General features: G+C 45.5%; 1 protein-coding gene across 25 annotated transcripts in view; it reads right to left on the bottom strand.

Annotated features, from left to right (window-relative positions):
- LOC146195028 (uncharacterized) overlaps positions 1-17,884 on the bottom strand; it is a 413,834-nt gene that overhangs the window by 117,230 nt on the left and 278,720 nt on the right. For 18 of the 25 annotated variants that reach the window (XM_084597638.1, XM_084597655.1, XM_084597631.1 and 15 more), the window contains 2 exons: positions 14,620-14,658; positions 11,664-11,702 (listed from right to left, as the gene is read on the bottom strand). The exons of 3 other annotated variants lie outside the window; for them this stretch is intronic. In XM_084597638.1, coding sequence (XP_084453764.1) covers positions 11,664-11,702; positions 14,620-14,658 — 78 coding nt within the window. The remainder of the gene's footprint in view (positions 1-11,663; positions 11,703-14,619; positions 14,659-17,884) is intronic. 4 more of the 25 variants (XM_084597653.1, XM_084597633.1, XM_084597632.1 and 1 more) reach the window with 2 other exon arrangements.

Here is a 17,884-nt window from a genome sequence, read left to right as displayed (position 1 = left end):
ACGACATTCTAGTGGAAATTAGGAAGAAGAAATAGACATGGGCAGGACATGTAGTGCGAAGAGAGGATACCCGATGGTCGCTGAGGGTAGCAAACTGGATTCCAAGGGAAGGAAAGCGTAGCAGGGGGCAGGAGAAAGTTAGGTGGGCGGATGAGATTAAGAAGTTCGCAGGGGTCAAGTGGATGCAGCTAGCACAGAACCGGGTTAAGTGGAGAAATATGGGAGAGGCCTTCGCCCTGCAGTGGGTATAATCAGGCTGATGATGATGATGATGATGATGATGATTGTGAGACAAAAGCTCTTCCCTGCGGCACGTCTACTGATATTGCGAACTTTTTCATCTTTAATCTAGTCCTTCGTCACGGTGCCCCTGCGATCGTTTTAACTGACAGAGGCACGGCATTTACTTCAGCTCTAACCCAGGAAGTGATGCGGCTCAGTGGCACTTGTCATCGCAGAACAACAGCTTACCACTCTCAGACGACTGGCCTTACTGAGCGACTAAATAAGACCATCGCCGATATGCTTTCTATGTACGTCGACGAAGATCATAAGAACTGGGGCCAGATATTATCGTATGCAACATTTGCTTAATAACACCGCAGTCCAGGAAACTACCCGCTTTACACCATTTCGTTTGGTGTACGGTCGCGACGCAATGCTACTGCCATATGTTGCCCACCCATCGATTGCCGGTGCCGACCGATTCGTCCAGCATGCCGAGGCCACCCGCCAGCTGGCTAGACTGAGAGTCCGGACACAGCATGCTCGACGGTATAACCTTCGTCACAGGGAGGTAATTTACAACCCTGGCGATCAGGTTTGGGTGTGGACACCTGTTCGCCAGCGGGGTCGCTCCGAGAAGCTTCTGCGCCGCTACTTCGGCCCGTACGAAGTACAACGCAAACTCAGCGACGTCAGCTACTAAGTGACCCCGCAAGGAACTGTTCGCTCATCCCGACGGCAAGCCCAATCGGAAGTCGTACATGTCGCCATGATGAAGCCCTTCTACTCCCGCTAGGTCAAGCTACATGTGTTTTTCTTTGCTTCCTTTAACTACTTGATGTGAACGCACATCCTCGCCGACTACGGTTATCCTCGACCTCGCCACTCGGCATCGGGACGATGCCTTTCCCACCGGGAGGGGCAATGCCGCAATGTTATCTTTCTGGCGCCGCCATGTGCCGAGCTCGGGAGACTGGCACGCGCTCGTCTTCTTCGCTCTCGGTGCTCGCCCGCCAGTCGGTTCCGTGCCTGATCTTGCCGGTACTTTTGCTTAGTTTTTTTTTTTTTTTGTACGCAAACTTGCCATAAGACATATTATATAAACTCATGTAAATGGTTTTCCGTGAGGAACCGGAGCAGGCTCCCGCTCTTAGCGTTGTCGGTGAGCCATTTAGAAAAGTCATCTTCCCTTGTTGTGGTTAGACCCACTTCGCGCAGAATCTTTGTCCTTGATTTCCTTGTCCCTGCACAAGTCCATAGCAGGTGGCGAACATCCACTTCTGCAGCTGGTGTGGAACACTTTGGGCATGTTGTTGGTCCGATTTCAGCTTGCGATTCCCATCGGCATTTTACCGACGGGGTAAGGGCCGCCCCAGCTCTTATCCTTCTAAGGGAAACCTCCTCCAATCTCGTTAAGTTACGAGGGAGTGGGAATGTACACGGGGGAATGAGGGCACGTGTACTTTTCCTTAAAGAGGATGCTAAAATGGAAACAGCGGAGCGGGCATCGAAAGGGAGCCTGGTGGGGGGCGCATTAGTGTGTGGAACTTCGTGTGTGAGGTGGTCAACTTTTCTCTGCTCAGCGTTCTCAGCATTGTCTTGTGTCCAATGTATCTGGATGCTTATCTTTGTTTTTTTATTGAGTGCGTGGATTTCCTGGGTAACAAATAGCGTCTTCGTCACTTTCTTTAGTTGTTTTATGGCGGCTAAGGAGTCTGTATAGATGTGGGCTTCTGTTATCGAATCTATTTTATTTATGGCCTCCATAGCATCGCGGATTGCATAGAGTTCCATCACAAGCGGGTCCGGGTATTCTAAAAGATATTCTTTATGTACCTTTAGTTCGCTGTGTGTTAAACTAGTAGCTGCTGTTCTACCGCCATTTTCTATAATTGATGCGTCCGTATATGCAATTAAGGTACCTGGAAGTGCATCAACCAGAGGTCGAGATGCCAGCTTTTCTTTGCGACGAAGCCGAGTGGTCTTGTTTGTCGTGATAGTAGTGAATTCCCAAGGAGGGGGGTCAGCCATTGGTGGTGTTCGAACTGCCACTTCGTTGTACAAGGATGCTATGGGCGTAACGTACTTTCGCTTCATATCCCTTGTTGCCTCTCGTTGCTCAATTAATTCTGTTAACGTATTTATCTGTGCAAACTCTTGGAGAATAGGGATAGGGGTAAGTTTTGGTAAGGCCGTGATAGTGCGCATTGCGTTTCTATTTATTGTTTCCAATTTTGCCCATTGCCGCCTCGTGAGTCTTTGGAATTGGGCCTGGTATAGTATCCTCGGCTGTAACACTGATTGTACAAGACGTCTTGCCATGTCCGCTCGAGCTCCTCCTCCCCTAGACGAAATGCGTTTTATCAAGTTTAAGGAAGTCGCAGCTACTTTTTTCACTTTATGAAGCCATTGTGTTCCTTTGCCGGATTTGTGAATTTCTAGGCCAAGAACTCTCAACTCGTCCACCTCTTCCAGTGCCTGATTTCCAATCTTTAGGGAGACTCTTTGCGTTGCCAATTGTTTTCTTCCATTCTTGTTGGCAACATGAATGTAACTGGACTTTTGAGGTGATAATTCCAGGCCTGCTCTTTGCACGTACTCATCTATGGTATTTAAAGCCTCTTGCCGATGCCGAATCTGTCTGTCAATTTGTTTATGAACAGACCAAATCGTGACATCATCTGCGTATATCATGAACCCCACTTCTGGTATTTTAGCTAATTTCCACGCCAATGGGATCAGTGCGATATTAAATAATAAAGGTGCTAACACTGACCCTTGTGGCACGCCTCTGTTCGAGGTGTAATTGCCAATTTGTTTTCCGTTTATCCGGATAGAAAACGTCCTGTCCTTAAGCAGATTATGTACTGCTTTTATGACCTGCAAGGGAATGCCCATACATTCCATGTTGCTAAGAATCTTGGCATGTAACACGTTGTCGTATGCCTTCGCCATGTCGGTAGCCACTACAGTGCGCACTAGGTGGCTATAAGGCGACACGTGTATGACCTCTTCAGCGAGCACAGCCAGTCCATTTTCTGTCCCAAGGTTTGTTCGGAACCCAATTTGTCGAGCATGGTATTTTTTATTACTTTCCAACCACCATGACAGGCGGGTGGCTATCATCTTTTCATAGATTTTGCAAATTGTGGGTGTTAGCGAGATAGGCCGCAATGATTCTAGACTTGTGGGAGGTTTCCCAGCCTTTGGTATTGTTACCACCACCGAGTGTTTCCAGCCGAGTGGAATGTCTCCTCCTTGCCATACCTCATTTACCACATCCAACAAGCCGTCAACTGCGGCTCCTTCTAAATTCTTGAATACTTCATAAGGAATATCGTCATGTCCAGGCGCAGTTTTACCATTCGCTTCTTCTATAGCAGCCAATAACTCCAATTTGGTAAATGGTAATGTTATTCCTGTTTTATCAACCGCATCCACTGTCGGTGAAGGCGCCGGATAATGTGCGTGGTTCGGGAAGAAAAGGGCAGCAGCCTGATCTGCAAACTCTTCTGGTGTAAGCTGTAATGCGAGTCTAATACTTTCTGCATGATCTTTAACCTGCCGCCTCTTTTCCATGCCATGGAAAGTCCTCCAGAGGGCCTTGTTATTCGTTCCTGAGCCCAAACGACTGCACCACTCATCCCATCTCCTATGAGCCAGCTGTTTTTCATATCGGCGTGCCTGTGCCGTCACTCTGTTTACCTCAATTCTTCTTTGCACGTCTTCAGGATGGCGACCAGCCTGTATCTCGGCCCGCTTTCGGCGTGCCCAAAGTTTTAGTAGGTGCAGGTCGGGAGTTGGCTGATCTTCGTTCACTGTAGTTGTAATGGTGTGATCCTTGAGTACCGTTTGAAGGGTAGTAACGAGAGTATTCGGGCTAACTGAATGCGTTCGAGTATCCTGCCGTACACCATCCCAATGTGTAACAGAGGCTTTCTTTCGAATTTTCTTCATATGTCCCAAATTAAGACCAATACCAATGGGGACATGATCACTACCCCACGCATCTAATTCCACCTGCCATAGTGGTGCACCAGGACCCTTCCACCACGTCAAGTCTGGTGAGCGTGTTTGTGTTGCAGGTAGTGTTGCGACTCCTGGATGATTTAGCAGTGTAAATTCCATTTCTGTGAAGGCAGTATGAACTTGATCACCCCTTTTAGAATCATAATCATATCCCCATACGGTGTGCGGAGCGTTAAAATCTCCACCGATTAGTATCGCAATTCCAGGGTATGAATGGCGAATATGCTTAACCCATCCAAGATTAAGCACTGTGTTTCTTGGCCTAGCGTACATGGACACTAATATAAGGGGCGTTTTGTTCGGACGCGTGAGTACAGCAACTACTTCCTGCTGAGTGTTGCACCACTTGCTCAAGTCAAGTGGCGTTTGGGGAATGTTGGCCCTAATGTAAACGGCAGCTTTTCCTGGTGTTTCGGCCTCTGCTCTTGCTCGTTTATCAGGGATAGAAGGACAATGGTACCCTATATATCCTGTTATTGAATATAACCTATTGTGCTCCTGTATCAAGAACGCCCATGATTGTAGCTTACCGTACAATAATTTTGTATTTATTTCCCCAACTTTATTACAGAGCCCTCTGCAGTTCCATTGTGTAATCTGTTGCCACTTGTTTCGGCTACTTCTATCCATGATGTAAGCTGCTCTGAATGAGGTGTGTCAGTTGCGTAAGCGTGTCCAGTACCGCCTTCGAAATAGGTATGTTATCGGCAGGTTTACAATTCGGAGCATCCACTAACCTTGCTGTCGTACTGCCTGCAAGCGTTTCTTTCTGTTTTTCTGAGCTCTCCTTTCGTCGTTGCGCTATATGTGCTTTCTTTTGTCGCAGCTGTGCAATTTGTGCTGAAAGCATCGCAATTTCTTTTTCTATTGCATCCTGCTGGCTTGTGCAGTCTTTAAGGTCCGGAAAATCATCAGTAGTGAATGCCACTGTGCTCCGTTTTGTGCGTCGTCCATGTTTTAGCGTAGAAGCAAAAGATGCACTGTTCTGTGCAACCACCTCAACAGGCTCTTCTTCTTCTAGCGGGTCATCAAACAGCTCTTCGGCCAGAGTTGCAAATCCGTTTTTAACCATTAACGGTGCATATTGTTTATGTCGTCCAGCCCTTGCTAACTCGAGCTTTCGCTTTTTTGTCGGACACTGAGATGAAGTGATATCGTGATCATCAGATTTGCATAGGCCGCATTTGAATTTCGCTTCTCCAGATTCAGTTATGTATTCGGGGTTAACTCCATATGGACAAAATTTCTGCATATGACCTTCTCTGTAGCACCTGTAACAGTGAACCGGTCTAGGTTTGTACGTTTTGGGTCGCACTATGCGGCCATTGTAGTAAAATCTGTCCGGAAGAGTATCTGGTCCCTGTAATGTGATGAGAAAAGTGCCACTGTTCCCCATACGACGTGCGGCTAACACAGTATGTGTTCCTGATATTAGGTCTCTGGCCACCGTCTCCGGGGAATCTTGTAGGTCTAGGTCATAGAGGACACATCGCTGAGTATTTGGACCTGACGCAAAATACGTCTGGACAGGAAGATACTCCTCTGTCGTGATTGGAATCTGTGTTACTGTGGTCATTTTGCGTGCATCCTCAATGGTGGCTAAATGTACTGTGACAGTATTAGATGCCCTGTGGCTTACAAACCCCTGGTAACCTGTGGTACCAAGCGCTGCATCTATTACTCTCTGCATTGTTCTGGTGGGTATCTTAGTGATATCAAACTGCACTGTAGGTCTGATATGCACTCTAAAGGATTTCTGCAAGGCTGGTGTTGGATAAGCGGATGCTAGCTTATCAGGGGCGGCCCTTACCTTCTTTGCCGGTGGTGTGTTGACTGGTGGCCCAGGTAGTTTGACCAGCCGGGGTGTCCGTTGAGAAGCGTCAGTGACGACTTCCTGTTGCACATCCATAGCCTGATGTGTATCGTTTAGCTCGGGTAGCGGCCCGAGCGTTGTCCTCGTATTCGAAGTAATGTCTACGTTGCTCTGTGGCCAAGTGCTAGCTCCAGGTAAAGGCTCGTTACCGCAGCCTGCCGTTGTGCTTGCAGAAGTCACAGCGACTACCGGAGGGTCCATTGGCGTCCCCATTCTTGCCATATTATCAGAGCTGCGGCTCCGCGGAGTCCCAGTAGGCCTAGCAGCATGGCCGCGTCGGCATTCTGCAGCGTCTACCCGGAGGGCTGTGTCCTTGATGCTCTTCTTGCCACGCACGGGTTGTTTGGCCTTTATGCTCTTCTTCAAGAGTTTGATGGCCGCTGTGTGGGCGCGGACTGCAGACGTAGTTCGAAATCTTACTGGACACGATGTAGCCACGGTGCTCAGCGACACGTCTTCTTCTTTAGTCTTTAGTCTTTGCTTAGTTGTAAGTAAACCTGCTGAACCAGTTTCACTGGCTACTGTGACAATATATATATATATATATATATATATATATATATATATATATATATATATATATATATATATATATATATATATATATATATATATGCTCCCACATCGCAATAAACATATGTTGAAAGTAGCGCTTGTCCTGTCCCCACCTCGGCCTTTGTGGTTTTTTTGCGCTTTGCTTTGTGGACGGTGAACAAACACGTCCAAACAATTTCCCTTCTGATTGTAGATGGCTGGCTATCACAATCTGCCCATATCGAGTCCGCTGTTAAACAAGGATGCCCACTGTCCCCGCTTTTCTTCGCTGTATAATTGGAGCCGCTTTCAATAAGCGTCATAAAGAGCACAGCAGATAGTGGTTTTCTTATTGTGGGTCACGAATTGAAGGTTTTAGTTTTGGCATATGACCTCGCATTTTTCTTCGCTGGCAAACCAAGCATTGATGAGGTACCTATTTCGTTTAACGGAGGACTTCGGTGCACTATCCGGTGTTCGAATCAACCGATCTAAGTGTTACGGGCTCTGATTTGGAATGTGGGGATCTTTTCCTGCTTAAAATGCTAGTCTGTCGTGTAGGTCTAGGCCACCCATGTACTGTGGAGTCCCTTTGAGTGCCTATAAGAATAGCACGCCTTACTGGCAAGACCATGTACCAACTATTCAATGCTACACTCAGACTTTTATTCTCCATTCCCTCTCTATTTTTGGCAGAGCGACCACCTGTAATCTGTTACTATAGCCGCTATAAAGTATTACGTATTGCAAGATATTCACTTTGCAAAATGTTTATATCCAGCCTTTCCACGAAATATTCGCTACTTTTTTGTGGAATTGATATTCTTAATCAATGTGGGGTGATAACTTTTCCGACCTATTAGCGCCGGCGGCCTTGTTTTAATTCACCTGCATGTGCGACAGATAGTTTCGCGTTTGATGTTTTTCCGTGACGCTTTCCATCCGATAGTACCTACATTTTCGAAAGTTACTATACTTCATCTTTTACCTAACCCTATTGTGTCTTCTATTGTTTCTGATCGTGCGTGCTTATGGGGGGTAATGGATGAGGTGCATTTATCTGCTTGATTCCTACTTGTTCGTTTCTTTCCAGAGTTCCTGTTTTCTGTATCGCGGAAGCATGTCTACAAAAAATTAATTTCTATGCTCTTTCCTCCACCCATGTACCATTCTGTGTAGTTTAGTTTACTGCGACATTATGTATTGAAATGAGTACGAATAATGCCGCCCTCGCCTTGTACGATAGTGAAAAAGGGCATTTTCGTAACTACAGTAACTTACCGTCTTACTCTCCGGACACCATTGAGCATGGTTTCATTGATTGCGAAAATGCAATATTGTTCTGGGATATTTTGCAGTGCACATTGAAAAAAAATACTTGATTTGACACCGCATTCTCTACATATGTCACTGCATTGTGATTTGTTGGTAAGCCTTTAAACATGTTCTTTCTAACTGGGTTACACAGCCTATGGAAAACGAGCATGATAGACAGAAATTGTGAATCTGATGTTTCTACAAAATATCACTTCTGCAGGATGATTCTTCATTAAAGAGAATTGCGTGCACAGACTGACATGGAACCGCGGTCGCAACCACTTTTATTGATGTGCTCTACACTGCCTCGTATTAGGACCTTCACTTGGTGTATCATATTGTGTATCGCGTTGATTTCATACTCTTTTCTAAATAATTTGTACATATTCGATGCACATAGCATATTGTTTCAGGCAATAAATACCATGTTTAACAAAAAGGAATCCGGGGCGCCCCCCCCCCCCCCTCGCCATGCTCTGCCAGTGTTGCCCTGCAACGCTTAAGAGGTGTGCGACTCCTCCTCAACCGCGAATCGAACCTCTCTCCCTTTGATCTCCTCCCTAGCGCTTTAACTAACTGCGACACGCCCGTTTTTTTCTTTATTGCTAACTTTATACTCAGACTTTCGAATAAAGAACATTACTTAGAAATGAAGTTTTTTGTACCTTGGGAAAATCCCTGCTTCATATGCTGCAAGCCGGAAACTATCGAACACGTTTTCTTAGACTGTTTGGAAGCCTTTATCTACTTGGATATTCCATAACGAACAATTAAAAAACACCTACCCTAGGATGTATTCGGAATTTTATTTCTTCCAATTGAAAATGGTGATGGGCTACCGCTGGACATAATCATGTCATTGGACCTGCACAGTATCTGGCGATCTAGAATGGCTTTCAGGTATGCAGACATTGATGCAAGGAAAATATGACAGTATTTTCGAGAAGCCGTTGCGAGTGTTATTGATGTTTTCACGACACAAGCCCAAGTGTAGGAGTAGCTTCTGAGAATGGAAGTTTTGCTGCACAAGCCTGATTTTTAATGGATCACGCAACCCGAAATCGCCTCGTTTTTAACCCATGTTGTGTGTTTGTGGAGTAATGCTCTTTATATATAAAAACAGCGCCACGACCGTGATCGTCACCAGCCGATATACATGGGCAGTAGCGTGGCTAGGAGAGCTCTTGAGGCCCAGTCCGGTAAAGGTTAATGAGTGGTGTCAATCGATAGAGGGTGACGTAATGTTGTGTCCGAAAAATAATGATGCCAATAAGTAATCAGGTCATAATTCACAGGGAAAAATATAAAAGTAGAGAAGAAAATGGTCTCATTAGCCAATGGCTTGGCGCCACATTAGATTGCATCAAATACTAAAATAGTTAAGTCAGCCAATTAGGGTAGCGCACATATGTAAGAAATTCTAAACAGTCAAACAAATAAGTCAATTAGGCTGACGTCACGCAACCTGAAGTCGAGCCATAAAAGGGCATAGGAAGGAATTGGCGCGCCAATTCAATGTACCAAGGACTAAAATAGTTAATTAAGTCAGTCAATCAGACAGACATCAAAGATGAGACGTCACGCAGCCTGAAATGAGACGAAAAAGGGCATAGGAAGGAATTAGCGCACAATTTGGAAGTACTAAATGCGAAGATGAATAAACAAGAAGTGAATTAATGTGACATAGAGGATGGGACGTCTCGCAACCGCCGGTAAAGCTGATAAATGGCATAGGAAGGGATTGGTGCGCAGACTGAAAGTACCGAAGACAAAAATTGGTAAACGTGAAGTGAATTAAGCATATAGAAGCAACGGCAGCAACCAAAAGCAGCATCCGTGTTTTCGGATTACTTCAATGCACATTCTTCAGTGCTTTTTCATTTTTTGTCGCCTGCGTGTACCCGAGAGCATGAATTTAAAGGAACATACAGACGACAAGCCATTCCACGAGATCACCAGTATAGAGGCGGTGCGGCGTACGACGTGAAGACGGGTGGGAGGCAGATACTGTGCACCGTTATTTCAATGCTCATGTATATAAACCTATATAAACCACAAGGTAAGTGATGAAGTTTTGTCGTTAGTTGTGAATCACGGTATCGTAAAAGAAAAAAAAAACCGTGCGTTGCTTGCAATCTAATACTAGGAATACAACTTACCGGACAGCTCTCCATAGAGTGCAAGAGAAAAGACAGAGAAAGTGAAACGCGTTGTATGCATGGGAACTTGCACATACATGATGTCGCCAGCGGGGCGCCGCAGGCAAGCTGTATGAAGCAAACGACAAACGTGGTTGCAAGGGCTGCATGCGAGCGGTGACGCCGGCAAAGGACGATACACCAGTACATGTTTACTACCGAAATGAGGAACGCCATTTTCATAGTTATATGCCCCCGTTGATGCATGACACCAAGGAGACGACGGACGCAGCGCCACGGAACCGCCACAGCAGAGGACCAGCGGCGGAACGCTACGCCAGCGTCGATCAGGGGGTGCATCTATGCGCGCTAGGCGGAGGGAGTCGCGCGCATCCAGGCACCCTCCCTAGTCGATGAAGTCGATGACAAATCTGAACCCCATATATCGGAATCACCACAAAGCATTCTTTGATGTCGCAAAAATTCGCCTTTCCCAACAGTGGAGGCGGCACTCCTGTATCTTACTGCATGGACAATGCGTCTATGAGGTTACTTCCCACGCAACAATCTGCAAAATGGTTTCTTTGTTGGCTCTGGGCAGTCGGAGATCACTACTGCACTGTGCAGCAGTACTGTTCATGTTGCCATCGTTGGCACTGTACAGGTTTCAACCGACTGGTCCGTACATGGTCTGAGTAAATTGAATGACGCCATAAAATAAGCGGGGAAAATTGATTAAAGAAAGGGTTATTTTTTTCATAGGAAAGTCGCTTTAGGTTTGCTAGGAAATTACTCCTCGAACTTGAGATTTCAGACGAAACTTTCATTTGGGTTTTTAGGGAACAAATTGATGAGGAAGAAGGCAGACCATCAAATACAACGACAGCCAACTGTGAATCCGAACGCCTGTGACACAGCACAAATTGAACAGTTGAGAAACACTTATCAGACTAAGAAAATAAATAAAATAACACGTTTTCAGTGGTCGGTGGAGGCACAAAAATAGATCATTAGTCTCGCAAAGTCAGACAGGCCGGAAATCCGGACTTGCCGTGGGACTGCAGTGATCTCTGAGAAGTGAACTTCATCAGTGACAGTGAACCTTTACGTCTTTCGACACGCTGGCTTAAAGCGTTTCGCACTTGAAACAAGGCATTTTCTGAGTTTTCGCGTGTGCAGGACACGACTCGTTTTCAGTTTTGAACCCCGTGAAACACGGTAACTCGAACCACCTTTGCAGGCTGAATGTTCGAAACTATTTTGCCCCAGAAGGAGCGCAGCGGGGTTTGCGGAGCCTCTTCCAAGCGCACACCCCTGTGAGAGCCGGGCGCCAGGCCGGGGGACGCTTGTACCCATTTTTACCGGTGGGTGTCCGGCGGCGGGTTTCGAACGAACCACCTCCCGCAGCCGAGACGGACGCCCTAACCACTAGGCCACGACTGCGGTAAAGTACAAAGAACAAAGGTAAAGTACAGTAAAGTACAAAACGCGGCAAAGAGTGCGCCAAACGTTTTGAAAGGTTGCATTGAATCAGCAAACGTGCTTACCTTCAGTAGTTGCGTCTGGGCGGTCCTCAATGCCCAATACTGCACCGTAAAAGATATGTTTACAGTGTGCGAAATTTGTACAAAAAAAAAACACTTTGCTTTTTGTTTAACTCAGTGAGGAAGAGAAAAACTAGTTAATTGTGAATGATGCCAAAGCGCTGATGTTTCTGCAGATAATGGCATTTGTGCTTCATTTTTTGGCGGCCTTTAAACAATGCTACTGAAACAAACATTTGGCATTATTATACGTTTAAGAATATTTTTTTTCCAATTTCTTAAATATGGCATTTAACGAAAGCTTCCATTCCCAGCATTGGTGCTGCTGTGGTTAGGGCGCTCAACTACTTTGCCCAAGAGGACGGGATGGAATCCCGGCCGCAGCTGCTGCTTTTTAACAGAGACAAAACGCAAGGCGCTTGTGTGCGGTGTGATGTACTGTGCGATGTGCTGTATTATGCGGCCAACGCAGGGGATAAAAATTTCTATAGCCCCTCTACTAAGGCTTCTCTCAAAGCTTGAGTCACATTTGGACGTTAAACCCCCCAAAACCAAACCAAGCCGAAATTTCCACCTGCCGTATTGCTGAGGATATTTTATTTCATTAATTTCACAAAACCACAGACACCGTCGCTGCCCAAGCAGGAGGGTTGCAGAAACAGCTTCTTTATAGAGAAGTTACGGGTGACAACATAAGTGAGCTTTACGTATGGCATGGAGATAATTTCTTTGCGCGATGGATTGGGGAAAAAAGATTTTTTTTTTTAAGAATTCAGTTCTTGCATGAAACGACCATATGACTTTAATATGGTCGATGCGAGGCGAAATTTTAAGGTGGGAGAAGGCAACATTTGTCTTTTGGCAAACCAATTTTCTCATGATAGAGCAAATGCAAGAAAATACTAGTCCTGCTTGGTGTGGCTTGGAATTACGTATTTGGAGTTACTGATGACGTAAGAGTCCGAAATAAATCTGGAGACGAGTCATAGTATGCACTCCAGCACGGCAATATCTTTTTCACAGCACAGGTTGAACACGATTGCTGCGTTCATATGACAGGGTGAACGAATGTGCGATAAACGTCGAGTTTAACGGCGAAAGGGGCATATTTTAGTTTTCTGCGTAGACACAACTAATTGTAACGTTCGTGCATGCTCTCTGACTACACACTTACAGTTAAATTTTCTGATAGTTCTGATATCTGAATATTTACCTGGCCAGGGCGCATCTGGCTTCCAAGCGCACACTGGCGTTTGTATGCGCCGTTGCGCAGTTAGTCACGTGTTGGTAAGGACTCGGATGCATATAAGGAGACTGCGCAGCTCAAGAGCACACACTCAGGCTTATATGCACCGCTGCCCAGTTAGGCACGTAATGGTACGGAGCCAGAATCGTGTAAGGAGACTATGCCCAGCTCGCGGTACCCGCCAGTGGCTTGAGCATGCGAAGTGAGGCTGCATAATAAGGCGCGTGATGTCACGAGTCGGCGCAGTCGCAGAACGGTGCAGCTCGATGCCAGATTTACGGTGCATGCGTACCTGTAGCTATAATAGGTACGAACAAAACTGGCTTCTGCTATCCTAGTGTAGCTTTCTAAACAAACTACAGAACAAGCAATGCACCACGGACATATTTTTATTGCCATCAGCAAGGTATTGTTGCCTAAGAACGAGTGTCGAAAGCCAGCTAAATTTGCTTGCGAGAGCCTGCACACGCCACCTCTTCGCAATGCTGCGTGATTCCGTTCCCTCAACGGTAGGATCCTCTGAGCAGCGTCACCTGGCGACAGATTGCGGAAATATTGTAAAAATGAATAATAGCTGGTTTACAGCTTGCCGTAATCGTTGCTTCAACGGCGCTATGGATTCATACTACTTACACTAGCACTCAGCGCATAAAACATCTGTTCAAATCCTGTAATAACTTTTTTCTTTCATTTTTTTTTATTTTTTTCACCGCCACTATAAAAAGCTACCAAGCTCATTCCTGGGGAGTGTTTCCCTTTAGGTTACAATATGTACTGCTTTTATTTTTTAATAGCAGCAAAACCAGCCATGAACAGATCAACGAGGTGATGGCATGACAATGGTAACACTAATCACCTTCATCGTAATCATTGCCTGCCTTCATTGAGTGTATGTTACCTGATGATGATGATGATGATGATGATGAACTGGTGGCCATGCGTTCAGAGACATCTTTCGGCAACTATCGTCATTTACCCCCTGAGAGGAAACCAGTGAGGAGAAGGAAGTTGCGGGACCCAGCCGTTGAGAAGACAGAATTACGCCGCAATGCTCCTTATACGCTCGTTCTTTTCTTTCTGGTATTTAATGTAAATTCGGTTTCAGGACGGACCCATACAACCTTCCTCTGTAGGCGACTCCGCCGGTTTTGCCGGTTATCTTTTTCAGAGTTTCTATTTTGTTTTTTGTTTTTTATTTGACCTGAGATCAACGTAAATGAGATCACTATAGTCGCTCTCCTGCCTGCTTCGGTCTTCGACGTTGGACGGCCTAAACAGCACGGCCGATAGGCCAGGGTTTGTAATACGAATGGCAACATAGCATGTGGTTGCATGAAATGGGAATCACAGGTGTGTCTTTTGCTCCTTTAATAGCAACGGTCCTTTAATACTTGTTGCGACAATTATTTCTGATCGTAAGCAACGACGCCTACCCCTAATTTACAGTTTAAAGGAAAAACGCAGTGATGAAGACTCTAGACCTCAGCAAGTAGAAAAAAAAAGTATTTTATACGTCCCCAAATGCGCGTCAGAAACACACCTGTGAATCATTACGTAAAGCTTAGTGCCCCTCTAGTGTTCCTAGAAGTAGTTACAGAGATTATTCTTTTATGTGAAGACATAATTAGCGCGCAGTACTAAGGAAGCGGAAAATGTTGCTATTGATGTGTCAAACACTGAACTGTCACATTGCAAGCATGCAAGCATGCGTACCTCCAGAGCCAGCTTCGGTGTTATTCTCAGGGCCATGTTCTGCACCAAAAGGCTTGTTATTAGTGGTTGTAGAATTTTCAAAAACTAAAAAATTAAATTCACAAAAACTGGCTAATTATTACAATTACTTATTTTAAAAAGCATTCGTTATATTGAAGAAAATATGTGGTGTAAATACGCTATGACGCCTGCACAGACTATTATCGCAATAGGGTGACAGAGACAGCACTCCAGGAAACAAAGAACAATTTTTCAACTCCAATCTGGAACCAAAAGGAGCACGCTATCAGAATTTGAATCAATTTGGAAGAGATTATTTTGAACAAATTATCAATAAAGTTTGCGAGATTGCATCCATCCGCCTGTTTCACGAAATTAAATTCACCACTGGAAAACAAAACCTCTGATTTTCAAGGTCAACTCCTTACATACGTTATCTGCTATTAGCTTTTTGAGAACGGCAGTTCAGTCTCGGCAGTTCATCCTTGATTGGAGAACGCTTTCCCATTGCCTGTTGCTAAAGAAACGCCTCTGAGATAATCAGTTCAGGCGTTCAGTCGTGTCCGACTCTTCGTGACCCTATGGACCATGTCAAGCCACGCTTTCCGGTCTCTCACTATCTTCTTAACATCACATAGCTTCATCTGCAATGCCTCGAGAATGCCATCTAACCATCGCGTTCGCTGCCTACCCCTTCTCCGGCGACCCTCAACCTTTCCCAACATCAAATCTTTCTCCAGCGACTCCTCTTTTCTCATCAGATGACCAAAGTAGCTGAGCTTTAACTTTAGAATTTGACCCTCCAATGAGCAGTCAGGGTTTATGGTTGACAATATCGACTGATTTGATCTTCTGGCAGTCCAAGGAACTCTTAAGAGTCTTCGCCAGCACCACAATTCAAACGCGTCAATTCTTCGGCGGTCAGCCTTTTTCACAGTCCAACTCTCGCATCCATACATCACAACTGGAAAGACCATAGCACGGGTTATACGGATCTTGGTTGGCAGACTAATGTCTCTGCTCTTTACTAGGCGGTCAAGGCTAACCATTGCTCTCTTTCCCAGAAGCAGGCGTCTCCTAATTTCATGGCTGCAGTCTCCTTCCGAGGTAATCTTGGCGCCCAAGAACAGAAAATCTGTCACAGCTTCCACTTTTTGTCCATTGATGCTCCAGGACTTGATAGGGCAAGACGCCATGATCTTCATCTTTTTAAAGTTCAGTTTAAGCCCAAACTTCTCACTCTCTTCTTGTACGCGCATCAGAAGTGTCTTGAATTCCACTTCACTTTCTGCCATTAAAGTGGTATCATCCGCATATCTAAGGTTGTTGATACGTTTTCCAGCAATCTTCAATCAAGCTGAAGACTCGTCCAGACCGGCCTTCCTCATGAGGCACTCTGCATATAGGTTAAATAGGCAGGGTGACAGTATGCAGCCTTGCCTCACCCCTTTCTCAATCGGAAACCAATCAGTAAGACCATGCCCAGTTCTGACTGTGGCCTCTTGCCCTTCATAAAGGTTCCTGAGGAGACAGATGAGGTGAATTGGAACTCCCATCTTTTAGAGAGCTTGCCACAATCTGCTGTGATCTACGCAGTCAAACGCTTTCGCATAATCAATAAAGCAGAAGTAAATGGGTTTCTGGAACTCTCTTGCTTTTTCCATGATCCAGCGAAGGTTGGCAATTTGGTCTCTAGTTCCTCTGCCCTTGCGAAACCCAGCGTGCACGTCCGGAAGCTCCCGATCCACATACTGCTGCAGCCTACCTTGCAGGATTTTTAACATCACCTTGCTAGCATGCGAAATAAGCGCGATCGTGCGGTAGTTGGAACAATCTTTGGCACTGCCTTTCTTTGGAATGGGGATGTAAACTGACCTCCTCCAATCCTGTGGCCACTGCAGGGTTGTCCAAATATTTTTACATAATGTATGCAGTGTGTTAACAGCGTCGTGGTTGAGTTTTTGAAGCAACTCAGCTGGAATACCATCAATTCCGCTAGCTTTGTTCTTAGCAAGGCTAGCTAAGGCCCATTCAACTTCACTCTTCAGGATGCCCGGCTCGAGATCAGTAATCACAACCGTCCTATGTTGGGTTTGCACATCCGGGTCCTCTTGTGCAGTTCTTCTGTGTATTCCTTGCCACCTCTTCTTTATCTCTGAGGCTTCAGTGAGGTCCTTGCCTCGTTTGTCCTTTATCACTCCCAGCTTAGCACAGAAGGTTCCTTTGATATCTTTGATTGTCTTATACAGAGGTCTTGTGTTCCTTAATTGGCTGTTGTCCTCAACTTCTTGACACTGTATGTTCAGGAAGGCATTCTTATCTCTCCTTGCTATTTTCTGAAAATCCGCATTGAGAACCTTGTATCTTTCTCTTTCCCCCATACCTTTTTCCATCCTCCTTTCCTCAGCTATTTGCAAAGCCTCTTCAGATAACCAGTTTGCTTTTTTGCATTTCTTTCTGCTTTACTGCTGTTATTATTGGCAACGTCTCACGAGGCCTGGATCATGCACAAAATTACAAATGCGTGCTTCCGCCTTATTACATGTCAAGCCACATTATCTTCTTTTGTTATAAACTTTTCTAGATCATAAATTGCCGAAGCTTTTTATATATATTACATCCGCAGCAGCATATGGATGAACGGAAGCGCATTTCAAATATAGAAATTTATCCCAAGATGACGCCCCCTTCAAAAACATGTACACGCAGAACCAGACTACCTCGCAGTAAACAATCGACATTGCCCTGGGAGATAGTGACCGCGTCGTTGCGCTGACGCTTCCTCGTTTAAACGCAGATCGACAAGAAAGAAGAAGCGCATAAAAAATTGGCAGTACTACAACTAACCGCCCGCCTCCTATGTGTTGGCTCAGGCGCCGGTGCGTCTGCGAGAGTAGCAGTACCTGGCACTGTATTTTAGGAACTTAATTTATTTACCTTCCTAACTAGTACAAAGGACATTTGCTTAGCTGCTATTCCGACTAATTTTTCTTCTCAACGGCAGCCATTAAGAGGTTGAGGGAAAAATTATAACGTCTCAGCAAACGGTAAGGTCCTTTGCTCTGATTTCGATGTGCGCGACACAAACATCTGCACTCTCCTTGATATTGTTACGGGCGATGGAGAAGAACGGGGCATTGACGTTAACAGGCGCGCTCGCGCTAGGTCAGCGATCTTTCATTAAAAGTTTTATACCATCGCCATCGGTCATGTTCCGTCTCCTTCATAGGCTTGCCGCCCCCTAACATTTTGATAGAGTGGCGGG

Source organism: Amblyomma maculatum, chromosome 3 (genome assembly GCF_055883805.1).
Source record: "Amblyomma maculatum isolate TAMU_Amacu chromosome 3, ASM5588380v1, whole genome shotgun sequence".
NCBI classification, from domain to species: Eukaryota; Metazoa; Arthropoda; class Arachnida; order Ixodida; family Ixodidae; genus Amblyomma; species Amblyomma maculatum.
This window is presented reverse-complemented; position numbering and strand designations above follow the sequence as displayed.